Consider the following 26,168-nt stretch of genomic DNA (forward strand, 5'->3'; position numbering starts at 1 on the left):
GGAGGAAGATGAGCTGGGTGCCCGAGGCATGGGGGATGAAGAGGATTCCTCGAACACCTTAGCACGCCCGAGCCAGGCTGTGGGCACGGACGACCTCCCTGCTCCTTTCCTTTTAGCACACACCTGGCTGGAAAGAGTCTCCCCTTTTCTCTCTCCACCAAAGCCCTTCATATTCTCCAACCAAATAAGGTTTTTAAGAATCTCTGAGGGGAATTTCTACAGATACGCCCAAAACCTCTCCCATATCCCAGCTGTGCTTGAAGTTGTCCCAGATGTCAGGATCCTTCTAGAAGAACACAGCCCAAGTCCACCTCTCTTGCGTCTGCTCTCCTTGCATCAGCGCTCACTGCTACTCACAAAGTCCTGGCCCGAAGGCCACCATGCTGGACCTGCTCTTGAGCTGGCCCATGGCGTCTCTGGGCACTGCCCCGTTTCTCACCTTGACAGTACCTCCAGCAAATTCTGTTTGTCCCCATAATAAACACATCATGAATCATTCATCTTTAATAGATTATGCAAATTAGGAGGACATAAAATCAACAAAGATCAATAACTGCAGCCGTTTAATTGCTGGCAAAAACATTTTAAGAATGAGCATAATCTGCAGCCCTTTCTCTGGTAATGGCACCATTAATCCAAACATTGGATCTTGGCCTAAGTCTAGAAAAATCATTCCCTGCCCCCCACCTCTTTCCCCCTCCCCTCCCCCACCTCTCCACACACTTCTCTCTTTTTGGTAATTTCCAGTTTCTGAGCGAGTTTCCCGTCATTACCACTGGTGAACAGCTCCGAATGTTAATGGTTCTGCTTTTGTTACTCCTCGCTTGATTGAAATGTCGCATACAGATTGAGATGTTAGTGCTAACTTGCCACCTGGGAATGTCAAGCTGGGTCTGAAATGAACTTTTCTCACACTTGGATCCAGATGGATCAGCCGGAGATGTTCCCAGGCTGAGCTGGGACCGTTCCAGGGCCATGGGGAGGGGGGAGGCGGGCGGGGGATGCTCAAGGTGGAGGCACTTCTCTGCACCAGCCCGAGTATCTCCTGCAGCAGGAACCCTACCCGAAGATCCATCTCTGCACCCTAGGGAGCCTCTGCCTTCTGGACTGTGGCCCCGGGCACAGAGAAGCACAGCTGGGATTAGAGAAAAGTCTCTTGGGCTCTCTTTTGTCAGCTGCCTAGGGTGGGCCACTTTCGGGAAGTGGCCGCTGAGACTCTTAGCAGATCAGAACGGTGGCCCGGCCTGCACCATCTCTCTGCCTTGGGTCAGAACCCCCAGTGGCTCAGAGGGCTTCCACATTGGCTGAGGAAGGCTCATGTCGAGGGCCCGTTGATAAGAGGCTGTGTTCTGACCCACCCACCTGTCACTTCCCAAAGCCGCAACCAGTTCTCTGACACTTCCAGAACGCAGCCTCTGATTGCCTAGCCAAAGAGCTCAATCCTGTCCTGGCCAGAAACGACTGTAACTCTGGAGGAGAACTTCAAGAGCTAACACCCAGTCTCTCCCCAGCCTCCCAGGTAGAGGCTGCAAGGCCACTCACTGCCCATCTCAGGCCTGAACCCTGCTCACATGGGCCCCAAGTCAGAACAGGGCCTGCTCCCTGTCTCTGCCACTGGCTGTGACGCTGACTGCCAGGTCCCTGGGCCACCTCCACCCGCCTTGCTCGGCAGGTAACGCCTCAGTGTCTCCCAATCCCCACTGAGACCCTTCTCAATCATTCTGTCTCCCAAGGAACAAACGGCACATTGGCTTTAGTGTCTCCAGAATAATTAGGTGAATTTTAATAACACCTCAATGTGTGTTTCTCCCACTTGGGCACTTCCCTGGCCCAGAAACCCTTCTGCAGTGGCAGGTGCCTTCTGCAGCCTGCGGCTCGGCGGCCTAGAGCGGCATCAGCTGGCCCTTCACGGTGCCACACTCCGGCCTTTGCTGCCTCTGCTGCTCCTCACCCACAGGACAGCTGGACCAATGTCCTCTCTCTCCCCCTGCATTTGACTATGCGACAGTCCTGACTCTGCTTTGAAATCAAGCCTCAGTCTCTGATTTCTCTGGAAGGATCGCACTCATCTGTAACCACAGAGCTGGGTGCCATATGCCATGAAGCCCAAAGCCACACAGCTACGCAGGCTTCCCAGGGGGCGACGAAGGCACTCTGGGAGACACGGGAGTGTGGAGGCTGGACACTGGGCCTCACGCTCCATTCTCCCCGGCCTGACCTCCGGGTTCTTCTGCGCATGTCCTAGCAAGAGGCTAATAACTCCGGGCACCTTGGCAGAGGCAAGAGAAAAGGCAAAGAGAGGCGAGAGGATGGGCAGAAGGGACCCGCAGCAGCCCCTCCTAGCTTCGACCTTTCCAGGCAGAGACCCTGACCACAATGGTTTCTCCTCACATCTGCACACATCTGCTCACGAAGCACCCTGTTTTTTAGAGACTCGCTCTCTCCACAGATGTCATGGCAGGGGGCCCACTTGTCACACTGGGCCCCAGATGGCACGGGCTGAGGTGCCCCCACTGAAATCAGTGCCCCCACCCTCCCGGAAGCCTCCTTACCGGTCACAACGGGGTATGTCTGCGTGCCTGACACGTTGCTGCCCAGCTCGGGGTTGGTGGATGCAGATAGACTCGACTTGACTTCATCAAGCCCAGGGGTCAGGGCTGGGAGGGAGTACTCGTTCCCCTGGGAGAAGACAGAAAAGCGACAGCTCTCTATTGATGCGCACACGCGGAGAAAGGGCTCGGTGTGCAGATGGGGAGGAGGAACAGGGAGCCTTCCCAGATGGGGTGGAAGGAGATGGCCGGGCAGAGGGAGGGGAGAGAGGGAGGGGCGGGCTCAGCGGATGTTGGAGACTTTCGTGTGGGTGGGGGCCGACCTGACTCCGTGTCGCTGGAGGTGTACACTGTTGGTGGTTACCCCAGCACCCTTTCAATTGCCAGGGCATCTTCTGCCTAAGAAGGCCCAAGGGCGGAGTGTAGCAGTTGGGTTCCTCCTGCCGAGAGGCAAGGGGTGTTTTCGGGTCCCCCCCACCTTGGAGTCTTGGAGAGGAGAGGCAAACCGTGATGTGATGGCGGAGGCAGGGGCTGGGGGAAGGGCCTAGCGGGGCCTCTGGCTTGGCACTGCTGGACTAGCTGCTCGGGTGCTGGCGCCCCCTTTTTAAAAAACAAACAAAGACAGCCCCACGGGCCCCTCGCTCTCTGCCTGTGCACTGGGGTATGAAATTGGGGAGGGGGAGAGTCCACATGGCTAACAGAAGGGTGGGAGGGGGCCAGTCATTGACTCTGAAAGGGTGTCCTGCCCGAAACACTCGGGTAATTGCCTTTTTATTGCAGCCACTGCTAAGCCAGACCCCAGAGCTGGGCAGACCAGGAGCCTGCACAAAGCAGGAAAAGTTGCTCTGATTAATATTACGTTAAATTAAAACTGATTTTCTGCTCTTTCGGGTCCGTTTTTTTCCCTTCCACTTCCTGGCCCCCCCAGAGGACCCCCTCCCCTCCCTGGCTGGACGGGATTGCCTCGTCATTTCCAATTCCTTCTCGTATTGATCTTCCTGTAGAAATCAGTTTTGTAATTAGCTGCAAATTAGGCCTTCTACTGGGGGTGAAGCTGCCCCCTGATTTATCACCAGAGTAATTCGCTGTGATCGGAGAGAAATTAAAATGAACTCAATTAGGCTTCGGATTTGCTTTATGGGCCCTGCTCCGAGTTTCAGGGGGAAAAATGACTGTGCTGGTGTTTAATAGTCTAATGAAAGTAAATAAAGGTTATTCATTGTAATACAGCCGGGGACTCGTGGAGGGTGCACCGAGCCGCCCGCCTCGGCCGGCTCCTCCTTTGTTGGTTTATGGCTCAGGGCACCTTAAAAAGACTTTTGATTTTTGTTTTATGAAGACAAACAGCTTATGGGATAAAAGGACGGGCGGAGAGAAAGGCGAGTGGCTGGGAGCCGCTGGAGCCCTAGGGTGGAAGTGTGCTGTGCGGGGCCACGCTGGTGTGGCAGTGCGCGTGCAAGCCCAGCTGACTGCGTGGGACTGTGGTTGTGGGCCTGGCCTGGGCCATAGGTGCCGGAGGAATGGGTGTGCGCTCCTATCTTTCAGTGCGTGCACTGGGGGCCCACGTGGATGCGTGGATGGAGGCAGGTTCAGGAAGTATGCTGAGCTGTGGTCTGGGAGAAGGCGCCCCTTCTGGCTCACTGGGCTGTGCTTTTAGAGTACGGTGAGCAGGGGCCTGTGGTGGTGGGTGAACACATGCACATGGGTAAACGGGAGGAGTCAGAGACGTGTGTCTGCGTTGTGCACTGTGCCAGTAGTTGCGGGCTGCATCCCACGCTGGGGTGTTCTGCCTCTGGAGGAAGTACTGGGTCTGAGGTCCATTGGCCCACCTGGGGTCACATTGGACAGCTGGATTTGGGAGCAGGAGGCAGACACAGAGGGCTCTCCTGATGCCTGGTGAGGAGAGCACCCCGGGCTTGCACAAACTTTCTGTAAAAGCCTCGGGCCATTTAGGCAAGGGACATGACAGGAGAAGGGGGACATTTCCCAGGTATTCTATGCCAGACTCAGGGAACAGCAGGGCTGGAAGGGACCTGTTAGACCTTACCCAAGTCCTTCATTCCACAGATGGGGAAACTGAGGCTCTGAAAGAGGGTAAGACTTACCCAAGACCATCCTAGCACCCAGAACTCATCATTTCTAACTGCCCTATACCAGAACAGTTTCTCTCAACTCAACCATTATGTCTTCATGTGAGTGTGTTCACACAGCACACACGTGGTGCACACAGACATAGCACATGCGATGCTAGGGACGCACAGTGTCCAGAGCCCTTGTTCAGCCCTGTCTCTATGCACTTCTGCAAGCGGAAAACTCCTTCCTCACCTGTTCTGATTTGATGTGCTCTGATGCCTGGAAGACGTCGGGGTAGGAAGGACGCTCAAAGACCCGGTCCAAAGCTTCCAGCTGCTGCTGGGTGAAGGTGTCAGCTCGCAAGTGCTTCCGCAAACTGTCCACACCACTCTGGGAGTCTCCATTGGGGACTGAGCCCTCGGACACATCTGCAGGACAGACGGACACTGGGGGCATCAGCATAGGCCAGCAGAGGTACAGTGGACCCAGGGGGCTCAGCCCCCAGAATTCTGTACCCTGACTGGGACCCCAGCTTCTAGGCTGGAACAGCTGACCCAGGGGCCGGCCATGCCTCTGAGACCTGGCTGAGGAAGCCAGAGCCTCTGAAGGACTTGGGGAGAGAAAGGGAAGTTGTCCCAGTGTGTGTGTGGGAGCGGGGCCGGGGGGCGGCGGGAGTGCGGGAAGAATGGGACGGAGGTAGAGCCAAGGGGGCTCCTAGGAATCATCTCCTTAAGGGGTGTCTCCCCTGAGCCCCTTCTGTCCCCAGGCCTGGGCCAGCCTGAGGGAGGAGCCGGGTGCCTCAGACCAGCATCACCGAGCCTGTGGAGAATTGAACTCGGCTCTGAGATGAATTTCAGTTCCACTGACGCCAAGGGTGGAAAATCATCAAATCTCCGAGGCTGAGTGTAACATGGAGACTGGGTGAAGTAATTAACTTCACCACCGAGGGAGGAGGGACTCTGACAGTCAAGCTGAGGCATTCTGCTAGCATTGGGCCAGGACTCGGAGCAGCACAGGACAGCTGCTGGCATGTGAGCAGTGAAACACTGCCTTTGGCTGAGACTAAAGACAGGGTCCTTGTGGGCGCTCTTGTGCCCAGGCCGCCTGCCTCAGCCTCTGTCCCAGACCGGGACTCTGACTGGGCCTACATCGGAGGCCAGCTCCTCTGCCCTCCAGGTCCCACTGCGGGTCACACAGGGAGCTGAGACTCACTCAGTGAAGAAAAGGCCATGGTGGTGCCACACGAGCGCCTGTTCCTTGGGCTGCAGGCCAATTCTGTCCATGTCCTGCTCTGCCCAGCCTTTCTTCTTTGTTTGCCTCCCCATCCCTACACCCTTGCATCAGGTGGGTTAGAGTTTTCACAGCACGCAGTGAGCTAAGTGCCTGCTCAGTCTCTCTCTGAACCTCTACCTGGGAACTCCCCCAGCCCAAAGCTGGGTACCCCCCGAGCCCCAATGTGGCCACTCCTTGGTCTCCTTTGGCCCAAGACCTGCTGGGGATCCTTGGGCCTAGGGTCAGCCCATGCTGTGGGCCTCAGGGTGTTCCTCTGGGACTGTTATATATATCAGTTTATAGGTGATTATATGATATGATATAATCAATATTGCATTATATACAGTAACACCATACAGTATCATTCAGGAGACCATAGAAAATATTACATATTGATTAACCTCCACCTGCAAACCATCCTGTCTTCTGGCCTCCCAGATGCCGAACGGGGGTCTGCTTCCCAAATGGGGCCTCCTGCCTCTCTTCCACTCTATTCCTTGGGAGCTGGGCAAGCAAAGAAAGTGTGTGTGTGTGTAAGAAAGAGACAGAAATGAAGACCAGGACCAAGCCTTAGGTGGACAGACAGACAGGGACAGCTTTCACGGTGTTTCACTGTTCCCCACATTCCTATAGATACAGAACTTGGTGGTGGTGTTTTTTACCGTGTAAGCCTCTGGAATGATTTTCTGTCTTGGAGAGAGTATGTGTCTCTTATGTGAGTTAGGGTGTGGCGTGTGTATTTTTTCCTTTTGTGTGGGCATTCTCTGTGTATGTGCATTTGTACGTGTGCAAACATCCTGATAAATACATGTCTGTGTCTTTGTAAGGGACAGAGCAAGGACTGTTCTCAAAGGATGTGTGTGTGTGTGTGTGTGTGTGAGAGAGAGAGAGAGAGAGAGAGAGAGAGAGATTGCATGGGGAGCATGAGCTCACGTGCCCCATGTTTCTTCTCTACCTGCTTTTCCTTCAAGGAGGTGCTATCTTCCCAATTCCACCCCTCGTAGCTCTCTGCACGTTCCATTGTGTCTAGTTCTCTCTGGCTGGAGTCCTCCTACCTTTCTGGGAAGGCAGCGGGTGTCTTTGTGTGTGGTTATTGCAGTGTCACCAAATGGGTCCCAGGAAGGAGAGTGTGCATTTGTCTGCGAGCACGTGCTCACACATTATGTGCAAGAGTGTGTGCATATGTGTGGGAAGACTCATATCGTGCCTCTGTGTGGATTTGTGTATATGCCTGTGTGTGGCTTGGCTCAACCTGTGTGTGTGTGTGTGTGTGTGTGTGTGTGTGTGTGTGTGTAGGGGCTGAACTGAGGCTTTGTCCTCAGGTCACTGGCTGGAGGAGTCTCTTTTCCTTCATTTATTCAGGGGCCCTTCAGATCTTGACAAATCTGTCACTCTAAATTTGCGAGAGATTATGGTGCTCTCTCCCCAGCCCGCAGAGAGGTGATATATGATATCTGCTGCCCCTATTGATTGCCTGATCTGGTGGCAGAGGCCGGCGAAATGAACTTGAAATGAACATCATGCCTCAACTCATTGTGCGTATAATACACTACTTAATCCCACATTTTTCAGCCGCTATGGAATTCAATTGATCAATCATGTTCCACTGATAGTACTGTTTTAGGGGTTATTGCTGCTCCCTCCACTCACTGACCTTTTTATTTATTTATTTTTTTGTGTACTCAGGCCCTGGTGATAAGACAGGTTACAGAGGCAGCAATGGAAGGGGGAGGGAGGAAGGAAAGGCAAAGGGAAGCCTGCTACTGGAAGAGGTGGCAGTGGGAGGCGGGCAAAGGGGAAAATAAGAGGAGGAAGGGTGTGGAGGTAGAGAAGAGAAAGAAGGTGCTGGAGGATCAGGGAGGCAAGGTGATGTGATGAAAGCCTGCGGAGAACCCCAAGAGAGGGTGCAGGAGGCTTGAGGAAACTCCCCAGAGGGGAAGGAAGACCATGAGGAGGCAGTAAAGGCGGCTGTAATGATGAATGGTGAAAGAGCACATAGAAAGTTCTGGGGGTTTGGGGGTTGGGGGCGCAGGGGGAAGGGAGAGGGCAGTGGCATTCCCGATGGGGACAGGGAGCTCTCACAGGCTCTCTCCAGAGGACGGGTGGCACCCTTGCTTCAGTTGGAGAAGGAAGGGAGAGACGAAGGCAAGGAGAAAGTGTGGGAAGGAAGTGAGGAAAGGTGGTGGGGAGAAGCCTGGGGTCAAAGGTCAATGAAGGAAAAGCTCAGGAAGGAGGAAACCCAGAGGCAGAGAAAGGGCAGACAGAGGGAGAGAGAAAAGGGCAGAGGGTCCCCATGCCAGAAGTCTAGGGAAGTGCTGGCTGGGGGGAGGGCACATGGATGGGACCCCTGGGTATCCAGTTAAGGGAGGGCCTGGATGGCGGCTGGTTCCAACAGTAGGGTGAGGAAGGGGAAAAGAGAAGAGAGGAGATGAAGAGGAGCCGACACGAAAAGAGAACAGGGGAGAAGAGAAAAGGACAAGAAAATGAAGCGTTGATTGCAGTCAGTGTCAACCGCTGACAGGGACCTCCTCAAGATGACGGAGGGAGCGCTCAGGGTGGGACTTCCCAAGGGTAGACTCTCAGAGGGGACAGCAAAGAGACAGATGGAACCACGCTATGACACCAATGCCAGGCCTAGATATTCAGGGCTCTCTGGCAGAGCTGGGCCAAAGTAAAGGAGGAGGCAGAAGCTGGTCTTGATCTAGGTTTCAGAGAGAGTGGGGGAAGGAAAACGTGTGAGTAAGTAGGTAGCATTCTTTCCCAAGAAGAATCTTGACCCAACAGCGACAGCTCCCTTGTGCCAATGTGCCAGTTCGGGAGTTCCCTGTGGGCAGAGACCATGACTGATGGATCTCTGTCGGTCTAGCGCCAGGCCCAGAGGTGGGCACAGTGTAGGTGTTTGGTGAGTGACTAAATGAATGACCGAGGCTCCCCTGAATAGAAACCAGAGCCCTGGCTGAAGGTCTCTGGACTGGTTATCTGACTGGCTTGGCATTTCAGAACACGCAGTCACCCGTCAGGCAAGCCCCACACATCTCTGGCTATCAGAGGGATGTGGAAAGATCCGCGGCAGGTCCCAGGGTAGACTTGTGCCCCTTCTCCACTCACCCCCACTCTGGTGAGGATCGCTCTCCGCAAACCGTCCCGCCCACCTACAGTGCCAAGGGACAGAGAACACAGTGTTCTCAGTTAAGAGCCGAACTTAACCTTGGAGCTGCAGGACTTACCATCCAAAGAAGGCAGTGGATTTCGCTTGAGAACGGGGCTCAGAGACAGCCCCTAAATTGGACATCCCACACCAAGGCCTTGTCACAGAAAGCAGGGTTGGGATAAAATGGGTCTATCAGCCCATGGCGGGAACCGGTTCCAGGGAAGGCCTTTCCTAAATGATGGGAGGTGGCCCTCCGCCTTTATCTTGAAGACAAAAGCCAACCCATTATCAGGGCTCTGGGAAGAGGGCTGGAGCATGGTGGCCACTTGTCCTGGGCTTTGTGGAGCAATTCTGATTTTTAATATCCTTTCCCACTGCCAGTCTATGTTTTAGATTAAGGTTGGAAAATGTGTTGCTGTACGCTTAATAACACCTCCCCTTGAAGCCTGCCGGAGCAAGGAAGGGACCGTGTGCTAGTCAGTCTCCCGTGTGGAGCCAGCCCTGCTCTCCAGCTGTCCCCTACCCAGCCACCATCCATTCTCTGCTCACAATACTCAGAACTTATTACATGTCATTTAAGCCTCTCAACAACCCTGTGAGGGGGGTACTGTGATACCTATGTGAAAGAGAGGGAAACTGAAGTGGAGAGGCTAAGTAGCTTATCCAAGGCTACGCAGCTGGGAAATGACAGTCAGGATTTGAATTCAGGTTTGCTTGGCCCAAAGCATACCCACTACGTCGTTTCACCCTGCAGGCCAGCTTCCAAACCCAGGGACTCAGCTGGGGACCACTTGACTTCATCTGGGACATGGTCTTAGCCTCCCCACTCCTCTGCCTTGCACCCTCCCTACACCGAAGGCGCAGCCCGTGGGCCCCGAGCTGGCTGAGCCCAGACCATTTCAGAATGATTAGGGGACACTTGGTCCCAGTTCTCATTTTACAGAAAGGAAACCTGGGAGGGGTGAGCTGTGAGGTGGGCAGGTGGCCAGTCCCAGATGACACAAGCAGGGAGTAGGACTCTCAGGACCAGAGCCTATTCTGGGTGTTTTGTCCACTGCAGCATGAGCACTCGCAAGGAGAGTAAGCCACGACAAGTCCTTTTTGAAATGAGGCAGGATAGAAATTAATTAATTAAATTAAATAAACCGCTGAGCTAAAACTTTGATGTATATTATTCTTTCGGGGGAACAAAGGCTCATATTGTCTTCTCCTCTGACTGCTTCCTATTTGCTGAGCAGTTAACAAAAAGCTTTCATAGACCTTGGGTTATCTGGGCTTCCTAACTACTCTCTAAGGCAGGTAGGGATTATGCCCCCCCTTTTTTTTTTTACTGGTGAGGAAAAAGGCTCAGAGTAAACAAAGAATAGATTAAATAAGGGTAAGTGGCTAGCTGGAGGGCATATCCACCAGGGAGCCCGGCACAGGGAACGTGCTCCGTGGACAGCTGTGGATTGGGCAGCAACGCCCCAAGCATGGGCACCCTGGCGCCCCAGTCCCCGCGTGGGTGAAGACAACGGTGAACCAAAGGTCATCTTGACTGAAGGGAGAGCCACCGACATGGATGACAACGGTGGCCTTCTGCTCATGAGCAAATTATTTTCTTTTCACCTAAGTTTTTCGATATGGTCCAGTCTTCGTATAATACGCGTGCACCACTTCTAGAATCATTAATAAAACTGTCTTTTACTCCTCGGCAAAACAGGTGATCTCCTCATTCCCTTACTCTTGTCACTCCCCATCTCTTCTGGGCTTCCTGGGAGCAGAGCCCTACCTTCCACCTCTCTGACCCCAGGCCAGGCCAGTCGTGAATACTGTTGTCCAGTGAGGTGTCAGCAGCTTGGGGAGGAGGGAGGCCACGGGACACCATGTCTTAGGGATGAGGGCTAGGAACAGAAGTGTTCTGTTATCCTTGAGGGATGACATCCTACCTGAGTTCTCAAAGCAGCCCCTGCGAGGGACAGGAGGAATTCTTGTGCACTGACCAACAGGTAGGTGGGGTGAGGATTAGAGACAGAATGAAACAATGCCATTTCCTTGGTCACAGAGTACGAAGGCTCATCAAAGTCTACAGAATTAAGGGGGGAAGAACACGGACTACGTCCCAAATCCCAAGAAGTAGGAATCAGGCCTTTGAGAGGAATTCTTTTAAAGTATAGTAAAGAACTATACTCCAGTTTTGTAAGCCCAGATACCCAGGTCTACCTGTCTGTGGGGAAACTGACAATATTAGAGCTTTCACATACACTCATTAAATCCACTCTACAACGTACTCCTCCTCCTTCTTCTCCTTCTTCAGATGAGAGGCAAACTTATTTGCTCAACATCATCCTGGATTTGCACTTGGGGATGTCTGACCCCAAAGCCTTCTCCACTCCACCAAAGTTACCTTCCTCGTCAAAGATCATCATCACCATCATTTATGGACACTAACTCTGTACTAGGCAGGCTCGAGGTGCTTCACACACATTATCTCCAGTTCCCACAGACCACTTGCCAAAGAGATACCATTAGTTCAATTTTACAAATGAGGGAGCAAGCTGAGGGAGAGTGAAAAACACGTGCAAGATGGTACCGCTGACAGGAAGCAATCTGGGGGAAAGTAAGTCTTATTTCATCCCAAGACAGAAAATGCCCGGAAAAAGGGATACGGGAAGAAAAGAGAAAGGCACGGAGGAAGGAGGAAGGTGGGTGATGCACCCCAGCTGAGGCTGAGGTGGGGGTTCTGTTCTGACCGTCGGCCTCCGCCCCCCTCCCTGGTTCCCCTGGAGCTACCTTCCCCCTCTGAGGGGTTCACCCCCAGCTGCCAGTTGTTGCAGTTTCAAACTCAATTGTTCTCCTCGGTACTGAGGCAAATGGAGTCATTAATTACCTTCTATCGGCTGGGCTGAGTTCAGAATGCGATCAATATTCCCGCTTGTCATTCAGGGCAGCCGGCCGGTGCGCCCCGGCCCCACCCCCACCGGCGGCGGCCCTCCCACGCACGGATGGAGCGCGGATGCAGCGGATGCAACGCAGTTCCCAGCGACCAGTGGGCCGCTTTAATGGGGGGGGGCGGAGAAGAGGGGGGATTCATGCCATGGGGAGGGCAGAGGAAAGGGGGAAAGAGAGGGAAGAAGTATGAGGGAGTGAAGAGGAAAGGAGAGGGGAGGGGGAAAGTGGGAGAAGATGGAAGGAAGAGGGGAAGCTTGAAGAGAAGGAGAAATTGGCAGGAACAGGGCCGCCATGTACTGGGAAGGGCTGCGAGGCCCAGGCTGGAGAGTGTGCAGGCCAGAACACTGTCCAAGGAGATGTGGGGTGACATCCCCCATTGCCTCCCATCCTTAAACCGGATAATCTGTGGGTCTGCCCTGGCCAAGCCAAGCTCAAGGAGAGAGCATCAAGAAGCCCTTGGAAATATGGCTCAAAGCTGAGACTCTGAGGAAGACTAGCTTCTGCCTAGCCTTCTAGCCCTGGCAAACCACCTGCTCTTCTTGACCAAGCTCAGCCTCTAAACACTCAGTGAGTTCATGGTAGGGGGGAGAGTAGGGGTGGCTGCCTGGTCTGCCTAACCTTAGACTTGCTGTGCCCATTTACACCCATGTGCCTCTAGGGACACTAAACTGCATTAGAGATCCTAACATAGTGCCGGACCAGGGGTCTGGGGGTAACATCTGATTCGAAATCCTGGTTTTGTCGCTCAATGCTACATGGCCTTGTCCAAGTCCCATAAGCTTTTCTGGATTGAGTTTCCTCAAAATTATGCCAGCCGGTGGCTAGCTCCTCCCTCAGCAGTATTAATTTCTTCTTTCTCTGTGTTCCACTAGCCATCTATCCAAACCTCTATTGTCGAAATAATAATAACAATAATAATAATAACTGAAATCGATCCAATTTCTATTACAGTAGCAGACACTATGCGTAACATGTATATGCTGATTTAATCCTTACAATAACAGCAACTAACGTTAAGTGCTTACTATATATTAGGCACTCATCTAGGAGCTCTACATATATTAACTCATTTAATTTTCTCCAGAACTTAAGCAGGAAGCTTCTACTATCATCTCCATTTTATAGGTGAGGAAATAGACATTCAAAGCTTCCAGAATTTTCCTAAGGTTATGAAGCTAACAAGTGATGGAAGAGGCAGAAGCAAACCCAGGCAATGTGCCTGTGGCAGCTGAGTTCATAATCTGGAGAAACCAAGGGATAGAAAGATACCTTGCTCCAAATTATCTACAATGGACAGTTAATGGAGAGCCAAATTTAGAATCTATATTATGCTTATTTTTCTTAATGTTTGTTTTTGAGAGAGAGCATGCAAGCGGCAGAGAGGCAGAGAGAGAGAGGGGAACGGAGGATCTGAATCGGGCTCTGCATTGACAGCAGTGAGCCCGATGCGGCGAACTCACAAACTGTGAGATCATGAATGACCTGAGCGAAAGTCGGATGCTCAACTGACTGAGCCACCCAGGTGCCCCTATCATGGTTATTTTTTTGTTTGTTTTTTCTTTTCCCACTAAACTGTGACTATTCTGAAGGCAGAAACCCCTATTTTTTGTCTTTGTAAACCTAGTACAGGGCCTGAGGTGATTAAAAAAAAAAAAAAAAAGTTGGCTGATTCATCCAACAGAATTCCAGAAGCAAAGGCTGGTAAATTCTTAGCTTGCCTTGCTCAACAGTTTACCTTTTAGAAGAAAAAAGAAGCAACAAAGGAAATTGCCGCTCTGGATTCTGTGTTACTGCATTTTACAGCTATAAATTATTATGGAGATCATTTAATATGATCCCCTCTTAGAGACCAAAAAAAAAAAAAGGCTCAGAAAGGGTGAATAATTTTCCCATATCACACAGCTAGTCATTGTTAGGATGGGGACTGAGGTTCTCAGTTACACCATTCTGAGCTACTTAATTCTGACCAAGAAACCAAAACCAATAAAAAGGAAGTGATGGAGATCTGGGGAGAAAACAGCCATGTCTGGACTTGACAGTAGCAAAGGAAGGAGGCATTGGGCAGAATCCAACTTGAGGAAAACAGACTGCTACATGTGGAGGGAAAGAATGGTCATGTGATCCCACGGCAAAAGATTCTACAAGGGAATTTAATTCCATAAAGACAGGGTGCTCTAAAAATGAAAGTCCGCCTCTACAAGCTTAAATAATCAATCTGACAAAATAAAGGGGGTTGGAGTGGGGGAGGGTTTGAAGGAGAAGGACATTTAAAGAAAATCATTGTTGTTGCACACGGATAAGCTTTAAAATATGATGAGCCTAGATTTTAAAAGGACATGCACACCGAACAGTGGAAGATTATGCAGCCATTAAAAAATCATGTTTTCAAAGAATATTTAATGATATGTGAAAATGGTCCTATAGAATGTTAAGGGAAAATGGCAAGACACATGCTGTATATACAGTAACATTCCAATTTTGATAAAAAATTATATATGCACAGAAGAAAAAAAAGACTATAAAGATTATACCAAATTTAACAGCAGTTATCTCCCAGTAATGAGATTAGGGGTGATTTTTTAAAAAACATTTTACCATATCTTCTAGATATTTTACAATGAGCATGTATTGCACATATCATCAAACAGAAGTTTTTTTTTTTTTTTCCCTCTTATAAAGGACATACAACAGATGGAAGGAGGGGACCATAACCAAGGATGGATATGAGAGTAGCATGAACCTGTCAAGAAGACAAAAGCCCAGAACAAGCTGAGACAACAAAAAAGGGCCTTCATAGCTATGTTTGAAGAAAGAACAAAAAAGAAGGCAGGTTTAGGCTCAGTACTTGCGAAGGGGAGGTAATACTGAGAAAAAAGGGGGGGGGAGGGGAGACAAGGCAGAACTTCTCGACCCTCAGCTTGGCTTAGCCTTCTCCATCAAAGAAAGAATCTTCGAAATGGGACCAGCAGGAGTTGTCCGGGTCAGGAGGGGGCCTGGCAGGTGACTCCTAACAATTTTAATTGACTTAACTTTCCCAGACCCAGGTAATTCATGCCCCAGGACCCTGGGGGGGAAGCAGATAGGATCCTAAATGTTTTGTTGGTAATCCTTGAGAAGTCACAATGAACGGACAAAGCAGTGACAAAATTCAGTGCTATCTGCCCTGCAAAAGGGCGAAAGGCACGCTTCTGTGAAAAATGCGCTAATAAATTTAATACTAAAGTCTGGAAATCCTTTAGGAGAAACTATTATACAGCTAACTTGTGGGCACCAGGAAGGAACATGGTGACGTCCTGGAACCCGCACGCACTCACTGAGAATTTGTGGTACATTCATTAGATACCAATGCTTAGATCAAATGCAAACCTCCTGAACTGCCCTGGTTGGAAGCAACCACTTTCTCTTTCTTTTAGCACAGTCATCGTAGCGCTTTGTACCTTGATCATAGCACCTATCACATTCTGCTTGTAGAGTGATGTACCCATTTATCTCCCGACTCGATTGGAAGCTTCCTGCAGTCAAGAACTGCATGCTATTTACTTCTGTAAATCAGTCCTGCCCTGTTTGATATATAGCAGACACTCGATCTTCTCACCAACTTAAATTGCATTCTTTAATCGATTAAGGAAATGCTGTGGATGTTGTGAATGTAAACGTTTCACAAAGAATCTCCTTCCTAATTTTATGGACAAGTTGAAGAAAAGTGAAATGGTTGATGGCTGCTTGGCTCAAGAGTACTCATTTATTGCAACCAGAAGGGAGGTTCCCCCTGGTGGGGCATTGTCTCTCCTTTATTTTATTTTTTAAAGTTTATTTCTTTATTTTGAGAGAGAAAGAGAGTCAGAGAGACTGGAGGAGAGGGAATCTTAAGCAGGCTCCATGCCCCCAGCAGGGAGCCCAATGCAGGGCTCTATCTCATCAAGAGTTGGATGCTTAACCCTCTCCTTTATATTAGAGGCCAATAATTCTTGTAAAAAAAAAAAAATCTTACTAGGATGATGCTACAGAAGACATCCTTGTGATCTTAATCAGGTGGAATTAAGAGCCCAAACAAGATGAAATTCAACAGGGATAAATGGAATGCCCTATGTTTAGGTTAAAAAAAATCAATTATACAAGTGCAGAATGGGGTAGACCTGGCTTGATAGCAATTGATGTGAAAAAAATCTCGAGGTTTTAGTTGACCACGAACTCAATATGATCTTGAGTCTGACAGAGCTGCTAAAAAAATCGAACATAATCTCAGGCTACAGTATGGACATAGAATCTCCAGATGGAGGGCGACAATGGTTCTACTGATCTTGGCATTGGCTAGACTGTAGAGTTCAGTGTTCACGTAGGAGGGACTTTGACTGTCATGAATGAATTCAGACATGGGTAACCAGGATGGTGGAAAACCTTCCTCAAGTGCAGGAAACTAAACTCCACCTAGGGCTCAACCCAGTGTTTTTACGGACACTCAGCAAATCAGGTGCAATGAATGGAAGGGAGGGAGGGAAGGCGGGAGGGAGAGAAGAGAGAGTGTCAAAGGGAGATCTTCACCACCACTCGAAGGGGTTGATATTGTTGTCTCTATTTTAAAGATGAGGAAACTGAGATTCAGAGAGATTATGTAAATAGTCACAGGTCCCACAGCAAGCAAGGAGTAAAGAGAGACCCCACATCCAGACGTCTGGATTCCAAGGTGCTTCCCTCAACACTACCCAGACTCAGTATAAAGGCAGTGCTGCTAACAATGACAACTGTCCATCTGTGTCCTATGTCCAGGCAGGGGCTGTGGCCTGTCATGCAGAACTGCTGGAAGGAAGAGGTCTATGTGGCTGACAGATAAGATCAGATGACCTTTAAGAATCCGAGTCTTTGCCTTATCACCACCATCAGCACAACCACTGGCGCCCCTCCACATGGGAGGGGTCTCTGGAGACAGTCTCTCTGCATCTTGGCCACTCCCAGGCTCAAGTCCCACCTCCTGCTTGCCCTTCTAGCCACGTTCTCGGATTCCTATTGAATGCCCAGCCGCATGGTTCAGCATTTAATTAATAGCTTATTGTCTGATGTGTGATAGTCTTGCCTCCCCCAGTAGATCGTAAGTTCCTGGAGACCCAAGTCCTTGTTACGTGCTCCTCTCATACATCGCGACACAGTGGGCACTTGAGCCCACACTGATACAAGGCTCCCCAGAGAAGTAAGTGTAAGTTTTGTCAGTATCCCGTTATTTACACACCAAAGCAAAACCACAGACTCTCAGAACTCGTCTATAGGAAATTTGCCCAAGGACGGAGGGACGGCCTGAATGATCATTTAGGGCCCTCATGTTTCGTAACCAAACAGTAGGTGAGAGGGAAATAAGGCGGAGACCTAGAACTCCACAGAGAATTTATACCAGTACAGTTACTTTCCCCATCCTGAATGAGATGGTCCCTTCGCTCCTCCCAGAAGCTCCCAGGTTACCTGTGGCAAAGAAGGGCGTGGGCGCCCAGAGCGAACACACAGCCAGCATGAGTCTGTGTGACTCATCCATGAAGTAGAAGGAGGGTGAGCAGGTAGAGATGAAGTTGGAGGGAAGGGAAGGCCAGAGGCACTGATGGAGGAGAACAAGCAGGTAGCAGAGAGAGAACTGAAATGCTCAGAGAAAGAGGAATCCTGGGCCGGACTGGGTGACTTCCCCGGAGCAATCAACTTTCCTGCCGCAGACCATGGGCTGTGTCTTCCTGCTGGCAGAGGCCCGGGACACCGGGCTCCCTGGCCGCCAGTGGGGAAGGAGGGCTGGCTGAGGGTCTGTCTGTGTGGGACCTGCGGCCTCCTTCAGCCCTCTGTGGGCTCTCAGGGAGGGGCTGGGGCCTCCTGCCCAGTGCTGGGTTCCAGCTGCGACCAGAACCAGTGAGAAAGCTCTCTGGAGCCAGGAGGGAAGGGGGCTTTGTTAGCTCAAAGGACACAAGCAAGGCGAAAAATTACATACCAGGCCGCCCTAAGTATGCTTGTTTAGAGAAACTGCTTGCATTTATGAAGTCTTTGGTGCGGAAAGCAGGGTTGCAAATGACTGCATCAGAGCGACAGTAAAGGCCATTAATTTCCTGTTATGTTTTCCTGTGTTGGGGGCTTTATTAATTTAATTTTACACTGTCGAACAACAGCGAGAGCTGACACTGCCACACCGCCACGGCTGGGGTTTTCTTTTTGTGTGTGTAGCAAGGCTTTGCCTGACATGCAAATCAACGCTATTACCGGAACCAATAAAGATGTGTGGTGGGAAGAAGGGAGGGAAGAGGAGAGGGAGGGAGAAAAGGAGGGAGGGGAAAGGGGAGAGAAGGGGAGAGAAAGGGCGAGAGCCATCCTTGGCCAGTTGCTGCCCCCCTCCATGCCTGGCATCTCCTGGCTTCCAGAGCGTCCTTCACCATCAGCAATTTGTGCCCACCCTACACTTTCCCCTTGACTCTTCTCTGGACACCCTGCCTTCCGACGACTCTGCTTCTGTTGTCCTCCTCTGTCCCAGCTCCAGGCAGAACTTGAATAGGGCCACAGAGTTCCCAGGAAGAGGCAGGAGCCAGACTTCTCCTCCCCCCATCCCATCCCCAGATGAGGCACAGGGGCAAGGGAATGCCAGGCCCCCCGACAGGAGCGACCGCCTCGACCAGACACTCCCCTTTCCTCCAAGTCAAGGATCCTGGCCCACTTACACATTATTAGTGTACCCACATGCGAAGAAACATCTAGAAGGGCAGCTATCCCACCTTGCTTATAAGTCCCTCTGAGAACACCCGTATCCTAATCTTGTCCACCATTTGTTTCTTCTGAATTCCCAGAAAAAAAGACTGTCTCTAATTGTTTCTGCTTAAGAGCCTCCAGCAGCTGCCTTCAGTAGCTGCGAGGTACCCAGTTGGCCTAGACCAAGGTACCGGAGAAAATCTCAGCATCAGAAAAAAAGGCAGCTCCCTGGGACACCACATTCCAGTCCTTTTTACTACTCAGGCCGCACGCCTACCACCCCAAGGCCATCTGCTCTGCACTGTCCCTCGCCCAGAGCAGTTTCCACAAGCCGGCTGCCCCAGGGGGCCACACTGCCCGCACAGCCCTCGGCCCAGCTTGCCACACCACCAGTCCACCCCGGCGTCCACGTCGCCCGTGTGTCTGGGTTGGCCATGCCACCAAAGGAGACGAAGGTGCAGGGCTGGGGAAGTGCGAGGGAAAGAAAGTGAAGGTCCTGCCAAACACACCGTCTGCAACCAACCCCCATCCCCAGGCCCAGACTTTGCAGTGGCCTAGGGAGGTCTGTGTGAGCCAGCGGAAGAGGGAGGAGAGAGAGAGTCCATGCAGTCTCTCCCTCTGTCACTGGCTTGCTCGAGCTCCTGCCTGCACTTTCTGCTTCAGGAGCTGTTCGCCAGGCTCTGAGAGGTTGTTGGACGGAATCCAGCTCTCCCTAGGAGGAAAGCATAAACTTCATAAACTGCATTTACTTTAATGCAGGTTCCTGTGGCTACTTTCCTCGGGCTTTTCTCCCCTCCTCTGTCCGCTCTGTCTCCATCACATCTTATCCCCGCCCCTGTGTGCATCCAGACCTCACACGCGTGCACATGCGCGTGCATGGGTATACACACACACACACACACACACACACACACTCCACGTTTCTGAAAAAGATGAAGCCTCAGGCAGAAGGAGAAGGGGCAAGGTGTAAAAGCCCAATTTATGGGCGCCTGGGTGGCCCAGTCAGTTAAGCATTCAACTCATGATTTCTGCTCAGGTCATGATCTCGCGTTCCTGAGATTGAGCTCTGAGTTGGGCTCTGCGCTAACATCTGGGAACCTGCTTGGGATTCTCTCCTTCCCTCTCTCTGCCCCTTCCCCACTTGTGCTCTCTTTCTGTCTCTCTCTCTCACTCCTCCTCAAAAATAAATAAACATTTTTTAAAGCCCCTGTTTAAAGGAGAATTCCATGGCCTCCCTCCCCCCATCCCCCTGGGAGATGCCCATGCACTGTGTCCAGTGGAGCCAAGTACAGAGGGTGCTTTGGGGGACAGGCACTTCAGGGAGGGAGAGATGCTGACATTTGGTGGGGACAGCCAAATTAGGAGCCTGGGCCACAGAGCTCCAAGTAAGGGAGGGAGGGGAGGCGAGGCCTTCGCGCAGGTTGAGGTTTGTGAGGCCTCCCTTGTCTGGTGTTGTCAAGGTCAGCAGGTTCGGGTTCACCGAAGGGTCAGGATGGTTTGAATTACTGGCTCTGCTGCAACTCCGCTCTGAGGCTCGTGATCTGTCTCCCAGCCCCAGAGCCAGGGCCAGCCCTCCCCCAACCCTCCTTGCCTTTTCACCCCCACACAGGGCAGAATGGGGAGGGTCTCCGGAGAGCCCCGTGGCCACCATGGCCCTGAGGAAGGCAGGCAAGGAAGGGGTCCTTCGCGGGTAGCCAGCAAAGGTCCGGTAGGCTGCTCGAATCCACTCCTCCGACAGGCAGCAATCTGGGCCTCCCCAGCCCACCTGCCTCCCGAACCCTTTTTCTGAAGCGACCCCCTGCCCCTGCACTTCCCAGCTGCCCCCTGGCCTGCAGAGGAGGAGGCGCCTGGGAAGGTGAGCCCGAGAGCAGCAGGGCCCGGCTCCTCCCTCTTCCCTCCTGCATCTACAGCCTGTGCTGGGGGAGAAGGGCAGAGCTGAGGCAGCGGATTTCTCGCCGGGTGCCCTTGCCGGTGCAGGAAGGAGAACGATGCCTACCTGCAGGGCTGGAAGGTAGTCACTGAGTGGGAGACTAGGATCGAAGACCTATTCTGACAAGATGGGCCAGCATGCATGTGCACATGAGCGTATAGACACAGGGGTGAGGGGAGGAGGAGGCCTTTGCTGGGAAAGTTGCGAGGCTGTACTTCACCCACCCCGATTTCCAGTGGCGGAGGGACACCTACAGCCCCCTCTTCTGCCAGTCTGTACCTTCTCTCCTGGGGGGTGGGGGAGAGTCAACCTATCTCTTCTGACTTTTTGGCATCTTATGAAAAAAGTTCTCTTTTGTGCTAAATCTCAACATACTTCCTCAAACAACCAGATAGAACTCTTTAACCACAGCAGAATGAACTGGCTGGTAAACTCCACTGGTTAATGATCGGGCTACTGGTCTCTGACATAAACACAGGGATTTATGTACAAATTCATGCATCTATGTCCACTACACACAACCATGGCTAAACTCTGGTACTTCCCCCACAGAAATAAATGCATCCACGTAAGCACAGATGACGAGGTAGAAGGTCTTAGTAAAATATCAGCATGACCTACCCCTACCTCTGTATAATGATATGGCTCAGTATTCAACAGGCTCATGGCCAACATTACCCAGAAAGTTTGGCTAAAATATGTGATCCAACTAAGATAGAAAAAGTCCCCCCTCAGGTATGAACTGTCTAATTTCCCAGGTTACTAGGAAGATATAATCATAACAATGAATGTGTGTTCATAAGTGGATTTTTTTTTTTTTTTTTTTTTTTGGTGGCTTAGTGAATGCTGACCTTTGAAGCTTAGCTCTTGTTTGGACTGGAGTGGACATTAGCCAGGTTTTGAATATTTGTTGGAAAATGAACATAGGCTGAGCTGGGTCGATGCAGTTAAACTCAGGCGCTTGTCTAGACAAATGACCACCTTCATGTAGACTTGATTTCTGGGCTATCACAGGGCCTGCTGCATGAGGGGCAGACCTGGGCTAGGTACCATCATGCATGTGGAACCATATAATCCCAGCGACAATCCGCAGAATACATCTACGTTTCCTTTAAACTCAAACTGCTCAGCTTCCCTCTGCCAAGATAATGTTTTCTTATAGTGCCTGGCCAGGGCCTGGAGGAGAGTGAAAGCCAAAAGAGGTTCCATGATCCCCTTGCCCGTGATGTAAACTCACGCCAGCGTTCTGAGAGCACAGTGCCCCCTGGGGCCACCCTGCAGGGTGGGTGTTCTCCGGGACAGGGAGCGGAAGGTGGGTACAGGTGTAAAGATCATGTGGCAAACGGACATAACTGTGCCTGAGTGCCGGGTTTAAGGTAAGGAATCCGCAACATGGTACAGCCTCAAGGAGTCTTCTGGACACTCTTCGGCACCCCTACCAGCTCCTTCGGGCCGAATCCTGGCCCACCGACATGGTGAACACTCGACAAACCTTCCCTAAGCTCTTCCATGCAAGGAGTGCGCAGGTCCCTCTCTGCTTCTGCCAGTCCTCCGCATCTGGACCAAAAGGCCACAGAAAAGGGCGCTGCGGGCCTGAGCGGGTCAGGCCCTGGCTCCTGCCTCTGCCTCTAAATGACCACCCATGCCAGCCTGCCAAGGAGGGCCCACCTGCAGGCTTCCCCCATCCGCCTCCTCCAGGACGGCGGCGGGCGCACCCCAAGTCCCAGGGCCTGGCAAGCTGGGCGGTGCAGCCCCTCCTCTTCCCCGGGGTCCTCCTTGTCTGCCTTTTCTGACACCAGCACTCCTCCCGCTGCCCCTCCAGAAAGAGCGTAGGGAAGAGGGACTGGTGACCAGGGCACGCCTGGTTTACATTAATGAGATACACTGAGTGTAATCCAGCCACAGAGGCAGCCTACAAAAGGAGGCGATCGCGGGCGGCCAGGAGCAGGGCTGCTCAGGTAATTGGTTTATCTCTCTGGAAGCAGGGGTAGCAATCTCAGCACAGACAGACTAGCAGTAAAGTCTCTTCCTTAAGGCTATTTCCTTTGTCTTTTCAATTGCTTGCACATCCATGTGAGAGAGGGAGAGAGTGTTAAAGAGAGAGGGAGAGGGAGAAATGTTAATTTGTGAATTAATGGCTTTTCTCAGCGGAATTGTAAATTCAAATGTCACCTCACACGGTGACACCACGACTGGTCTGCTGAAGAAGCAATGATAAGATCCCCCACCTCCCTCGGTGCCCCTCCCTCCCCAAAGATAGCTGTGGAGTGGAACATGCTACTTTTAATTTGCAATAACAACACAACAGAGGTATGCAGTAATGACTGCCTTCTTCCACCCTCTCCTGGCTTTCTTCCCCCCCAGTCCGGTTGGCTCCCCATTTCCTCCCTCCCCACCCCTTTGCTCTTCTGCAACAACACCTCACCTCACCCGGGCTGCCCCCCGCCCCACCCCAGCCCGGCCCGATCACATGGGGGGGGGTGTGCCTTTGGAATTGACGGTGCTGCAACCCTCTCTTCTCCTTCAATAATCAGGGAATTAATGACCCTGAAGTTAAAGTGGGGCTGATACCGAGGCCCTGCCCAGCGTTGGGAAAAAGCCTTCATTGTTTTCAAGCAGGAGGCGGGCAGCAGTGAGGGAGATTCATGGATGGAGATTGAATATGCAATTTTCTTTCACCTTGCCAAGAGCTGCCCCTGGGCTGTGCCTGGCCTAAATTTTTCCTTTTACCATCTCTGCCTTATCCGGCCCTCCCACCTCCCTTCCATTCTTTCCAGAAAATTACCTTCAAAATTGATTTCCACTTTTACAAACAAATATAATGGGAACACAGGAAAAAACTTGGGCCGTGATGAATTAGGGCTGTCAGGTGCTTCCAGGTCTCCTTTGCTTTTGTTTTACTACCCGATCTGTTCTTTGTTTTTCCAAGGGCTGGGAAAAGTACCCCCATCCACTGAGCGCCTGACCCTCTAGGCCCCCGGGATCTCCGCCCCCTGAACCCAGAGGTGGCCCATGGCGGAACTGATCCAGGCCCCGGGACTCTGTTAGCCTCTTGGTTTTCCGAGGGAAGCCTGACCCACCTCCTCCTTCTCCGCTCCCTGGCTCTCGGGAGCCCACTGTCTGAACAATCTCTAACCGCCACCCCACCCCCCGACTCTTTCCCCTGACCCCCACACCATGTTCCCTCTGGCCCCCATACCTCTTAAAGTCCAGACCAGATGCAAACCTCCACCTCCTCTAATGTGGGCAGGACCAGTGTATACCTCGACTAGAGCAAATAAGAGACAGACAGACACTGAGAGATCCCGAAAGACAGGCAGGTAGGAGACCGAGACCCTGAGACCGGGAGACCAGGCTCCTCTTCAAGGGGCCATGAGGCTTCTGAGCCACAACTCCCACACAGCCTGAGGGTTTAAGGGTTCCCAGCCTCAGTCTCCCCAGCCTTCGGCCCCAAGCAAACCTGGAGGCTCAGGACAGCCCATCCACTTGCCAACAGAATGCAAGGTGATATCTACGGGGCCCTTTGGGCAAAACTCTATATGCACACCTGTGTCTTAGTACCGTGGACCCTTAACACCCTCAGGCCTAGCTTAGAGCTCTCCCAGCTCACTAGTACTGGTGGACATGCTCGTATCTGGTCATCTCTCCAAGTATATACACCACCCAGAAGACTGCACGCCTGCCCAGTGCATGGTGTGCCACACCCCCTTTTCACCCAAAGATCTCAGCATGGTAGAAAAGAAACACGCATACCCATATTTGCATGAACCACGTAAAAAATTACATGGTGTCCATAAAACAACAAACACATGTTTCCCTAGATAAATAAAAGTTACGTGTGGGAGCAGAAATGCACAGGAAAGGACAGAGGGATGGGTGCTGCCATGTTAGAAAAGAAGGGGGTCCTGGATTTATTTACACACATCTAAAATGCCTGTGGGTGCTAAGAGATGACATGCAGCCCACCCAGGTAACCACAGAGCAGATGACTAAGCAGAGATAAAGAAAGGTCCTCCCAAGTCACACAGGCGAGGCTGACATCTCTCCCCCAATGCCCTGGTCCTAGCCAGGTTGGCTCATCCCAGCATTAGCTTTTCCCGCACCAAGATTAGGGAGCCTGTGCCCAAATGTTTACTTCTGACACGACTTTCTTTCTCCTCAAACCATAAGCCTGCCATTTAGGTCTTCCCCACAGACCCCCGACAACCCATCTTCCAAGACGGAGTTGGCTCAACACCACGTCCGTGACTTTGTGTAGCCCTCTCCACATTCCCCGCGAAAGGAGTGCTGTTCCCTTCTCTGTTCTACAGAGGAGGCTGAGCTGACGCAGGGTAAGTGACTTGCCCCAAGACCCTAGGATTCAAACCTGGTGTGCTTCACTCCAGACCCCACACCCTTCCCTTCTGAGCCACACTGCCTGCCCATGCCCCTCTGGGGACCGCCTGCTGGCCCCCACCCTCCTTCTCGCAGGGGGGTCTTTGCAGCCTCCCCTTGCCTGAAGCCGGGGCTCCTGGACAGGGCAGGCACTGCTCATTTTCACAGCCTAATCCCCTCACTTGTTCCAAGTCTAACCTGAGCAACACATTTGGGGACTTCGAGGAGGGAAACTAACTAAGGAAATAAGGTTCTTTTTCCAGTTACAGCTTCATCCAGAGCAGAAGGGAGCTATTAAAGGCAGTGACAGGGCAGAGCCGTTAGCAGCCATGCAAACCTGCCCTGTCTGCAAACGCACAACTGCACCGGGTTGGCACCACTCAACTGCACAATTCATTGTGCACCTAATTAATGGAATGCAAAATCACGGTCCCCTGCAATCGCACACATCAAAGGATGAGACCAACACACCTCCCCTCGCATAGATCAACAGACTCCTACCATATGACTTCATTTGGGTTTCTGGACAAGTTAGGTAATTTCTCCGTGCTTCACCAACACGGATGGACAACAATGTTTTGGGCTACAGCCGAAAGCAACTGGGTAAAGGCAAAGGTCTTTGTTTTTCCAGCCTGAAAAAATATGAGGGTCTGTATCTTCCAGCCACTTAAGCAGAGAATGTAACCTTCAGGGAAGCAGTGTCCCTCCTGAGGACCCTAATATACTCGCCCAAAATTGTAGCCAAAAAGAGGCAAAGATTTTAGCCGGGTACTAAGTGGGGACCTACCTTTTCAGACTGATGGACAATCTGTCTTCTGGGTACTTCATGGCATAGCTTCCTCATCTACCCTGCCCCATCTGCCTGTCTCATTCTAGGAGCTCCTGGACTCAGGTAGGTGGAGGGTGTCAAAGCTTCCTGACCAGCACGTTTCTCAAAGGAAATCTCGGGAATTTTTCCACACTTCCAATGGCCAGGGTGTGAGAAGGCGTCTCAAGCAGGCTCACTGTCAGTTTTCCTTTCTCCCCAGAGTCACAGCTGATCGGCCCTTTACTAATATCCCCACGGATATGATTGCTGCAGATACTAATAACGCTGTCCATATTCCGAGTGCCAATGCCAATGACGCTCTGGGTATTATCACTGTGAACACCAATAACTACTGCTGAGATTGTCTCCAATAAT

The 26,168-nt window shown here is 51.6% G+C and overlaps 1 protein-coding gene across 6 annotated transcripts in view; it reads right to left on the reverse strand.

Moving 5' to 3' along the window:
- The window catches only part of PAX2 (paired box 2), a 77,278-nt gene that overhangs the window by 14,798 nt on the left and 36,312 nt on the right, over positions 1 to 26,168 (reverse strand). For 4 of the 6 annotated variants that reach the window (XM_039249276.1, XM_039249281.1, XM_039249277.1 and 1 more), the window contains exons 6-7: positions 4,875 to 5,050; positions 2,553 to 2,679 (exon numbers count right to left, since the gene is read on the reverse strand). In XM_039249276.1, coding sequence (XP_039105207.1) covers positions 2,553 to 2,679; positions 4,875 to 5,050 — 303 coding nt within the window. Of the gene's footprint in view, positions 1 to 2,552; positions 2,680 to 4,874; positions 5,051 to 23,810; positions 23,880 to 26,168 lie in introns of all 6 variants that reach the window. The other 2 variants (XM_039249280.1, XM_039249275.1) reach the window with 1 other exon arrangement.

The sequence above is a fragment of the Hyaena hyaena genome, unplaced genomic scaffold, assembly GCF_003009895.1.
Source record: "Hyaena hyaena isolate Hyena2069 unplaced genomic scaffold, ASM300989v1 scaffold_331, whole genome shotgun sequence".
Classification (NCBI taxonomy): Eukaryota; Metazoa; Chordata; class Mammalia; order Carnivora; family Hyaenidae; genus Hyaena; species Hyaena hyaena.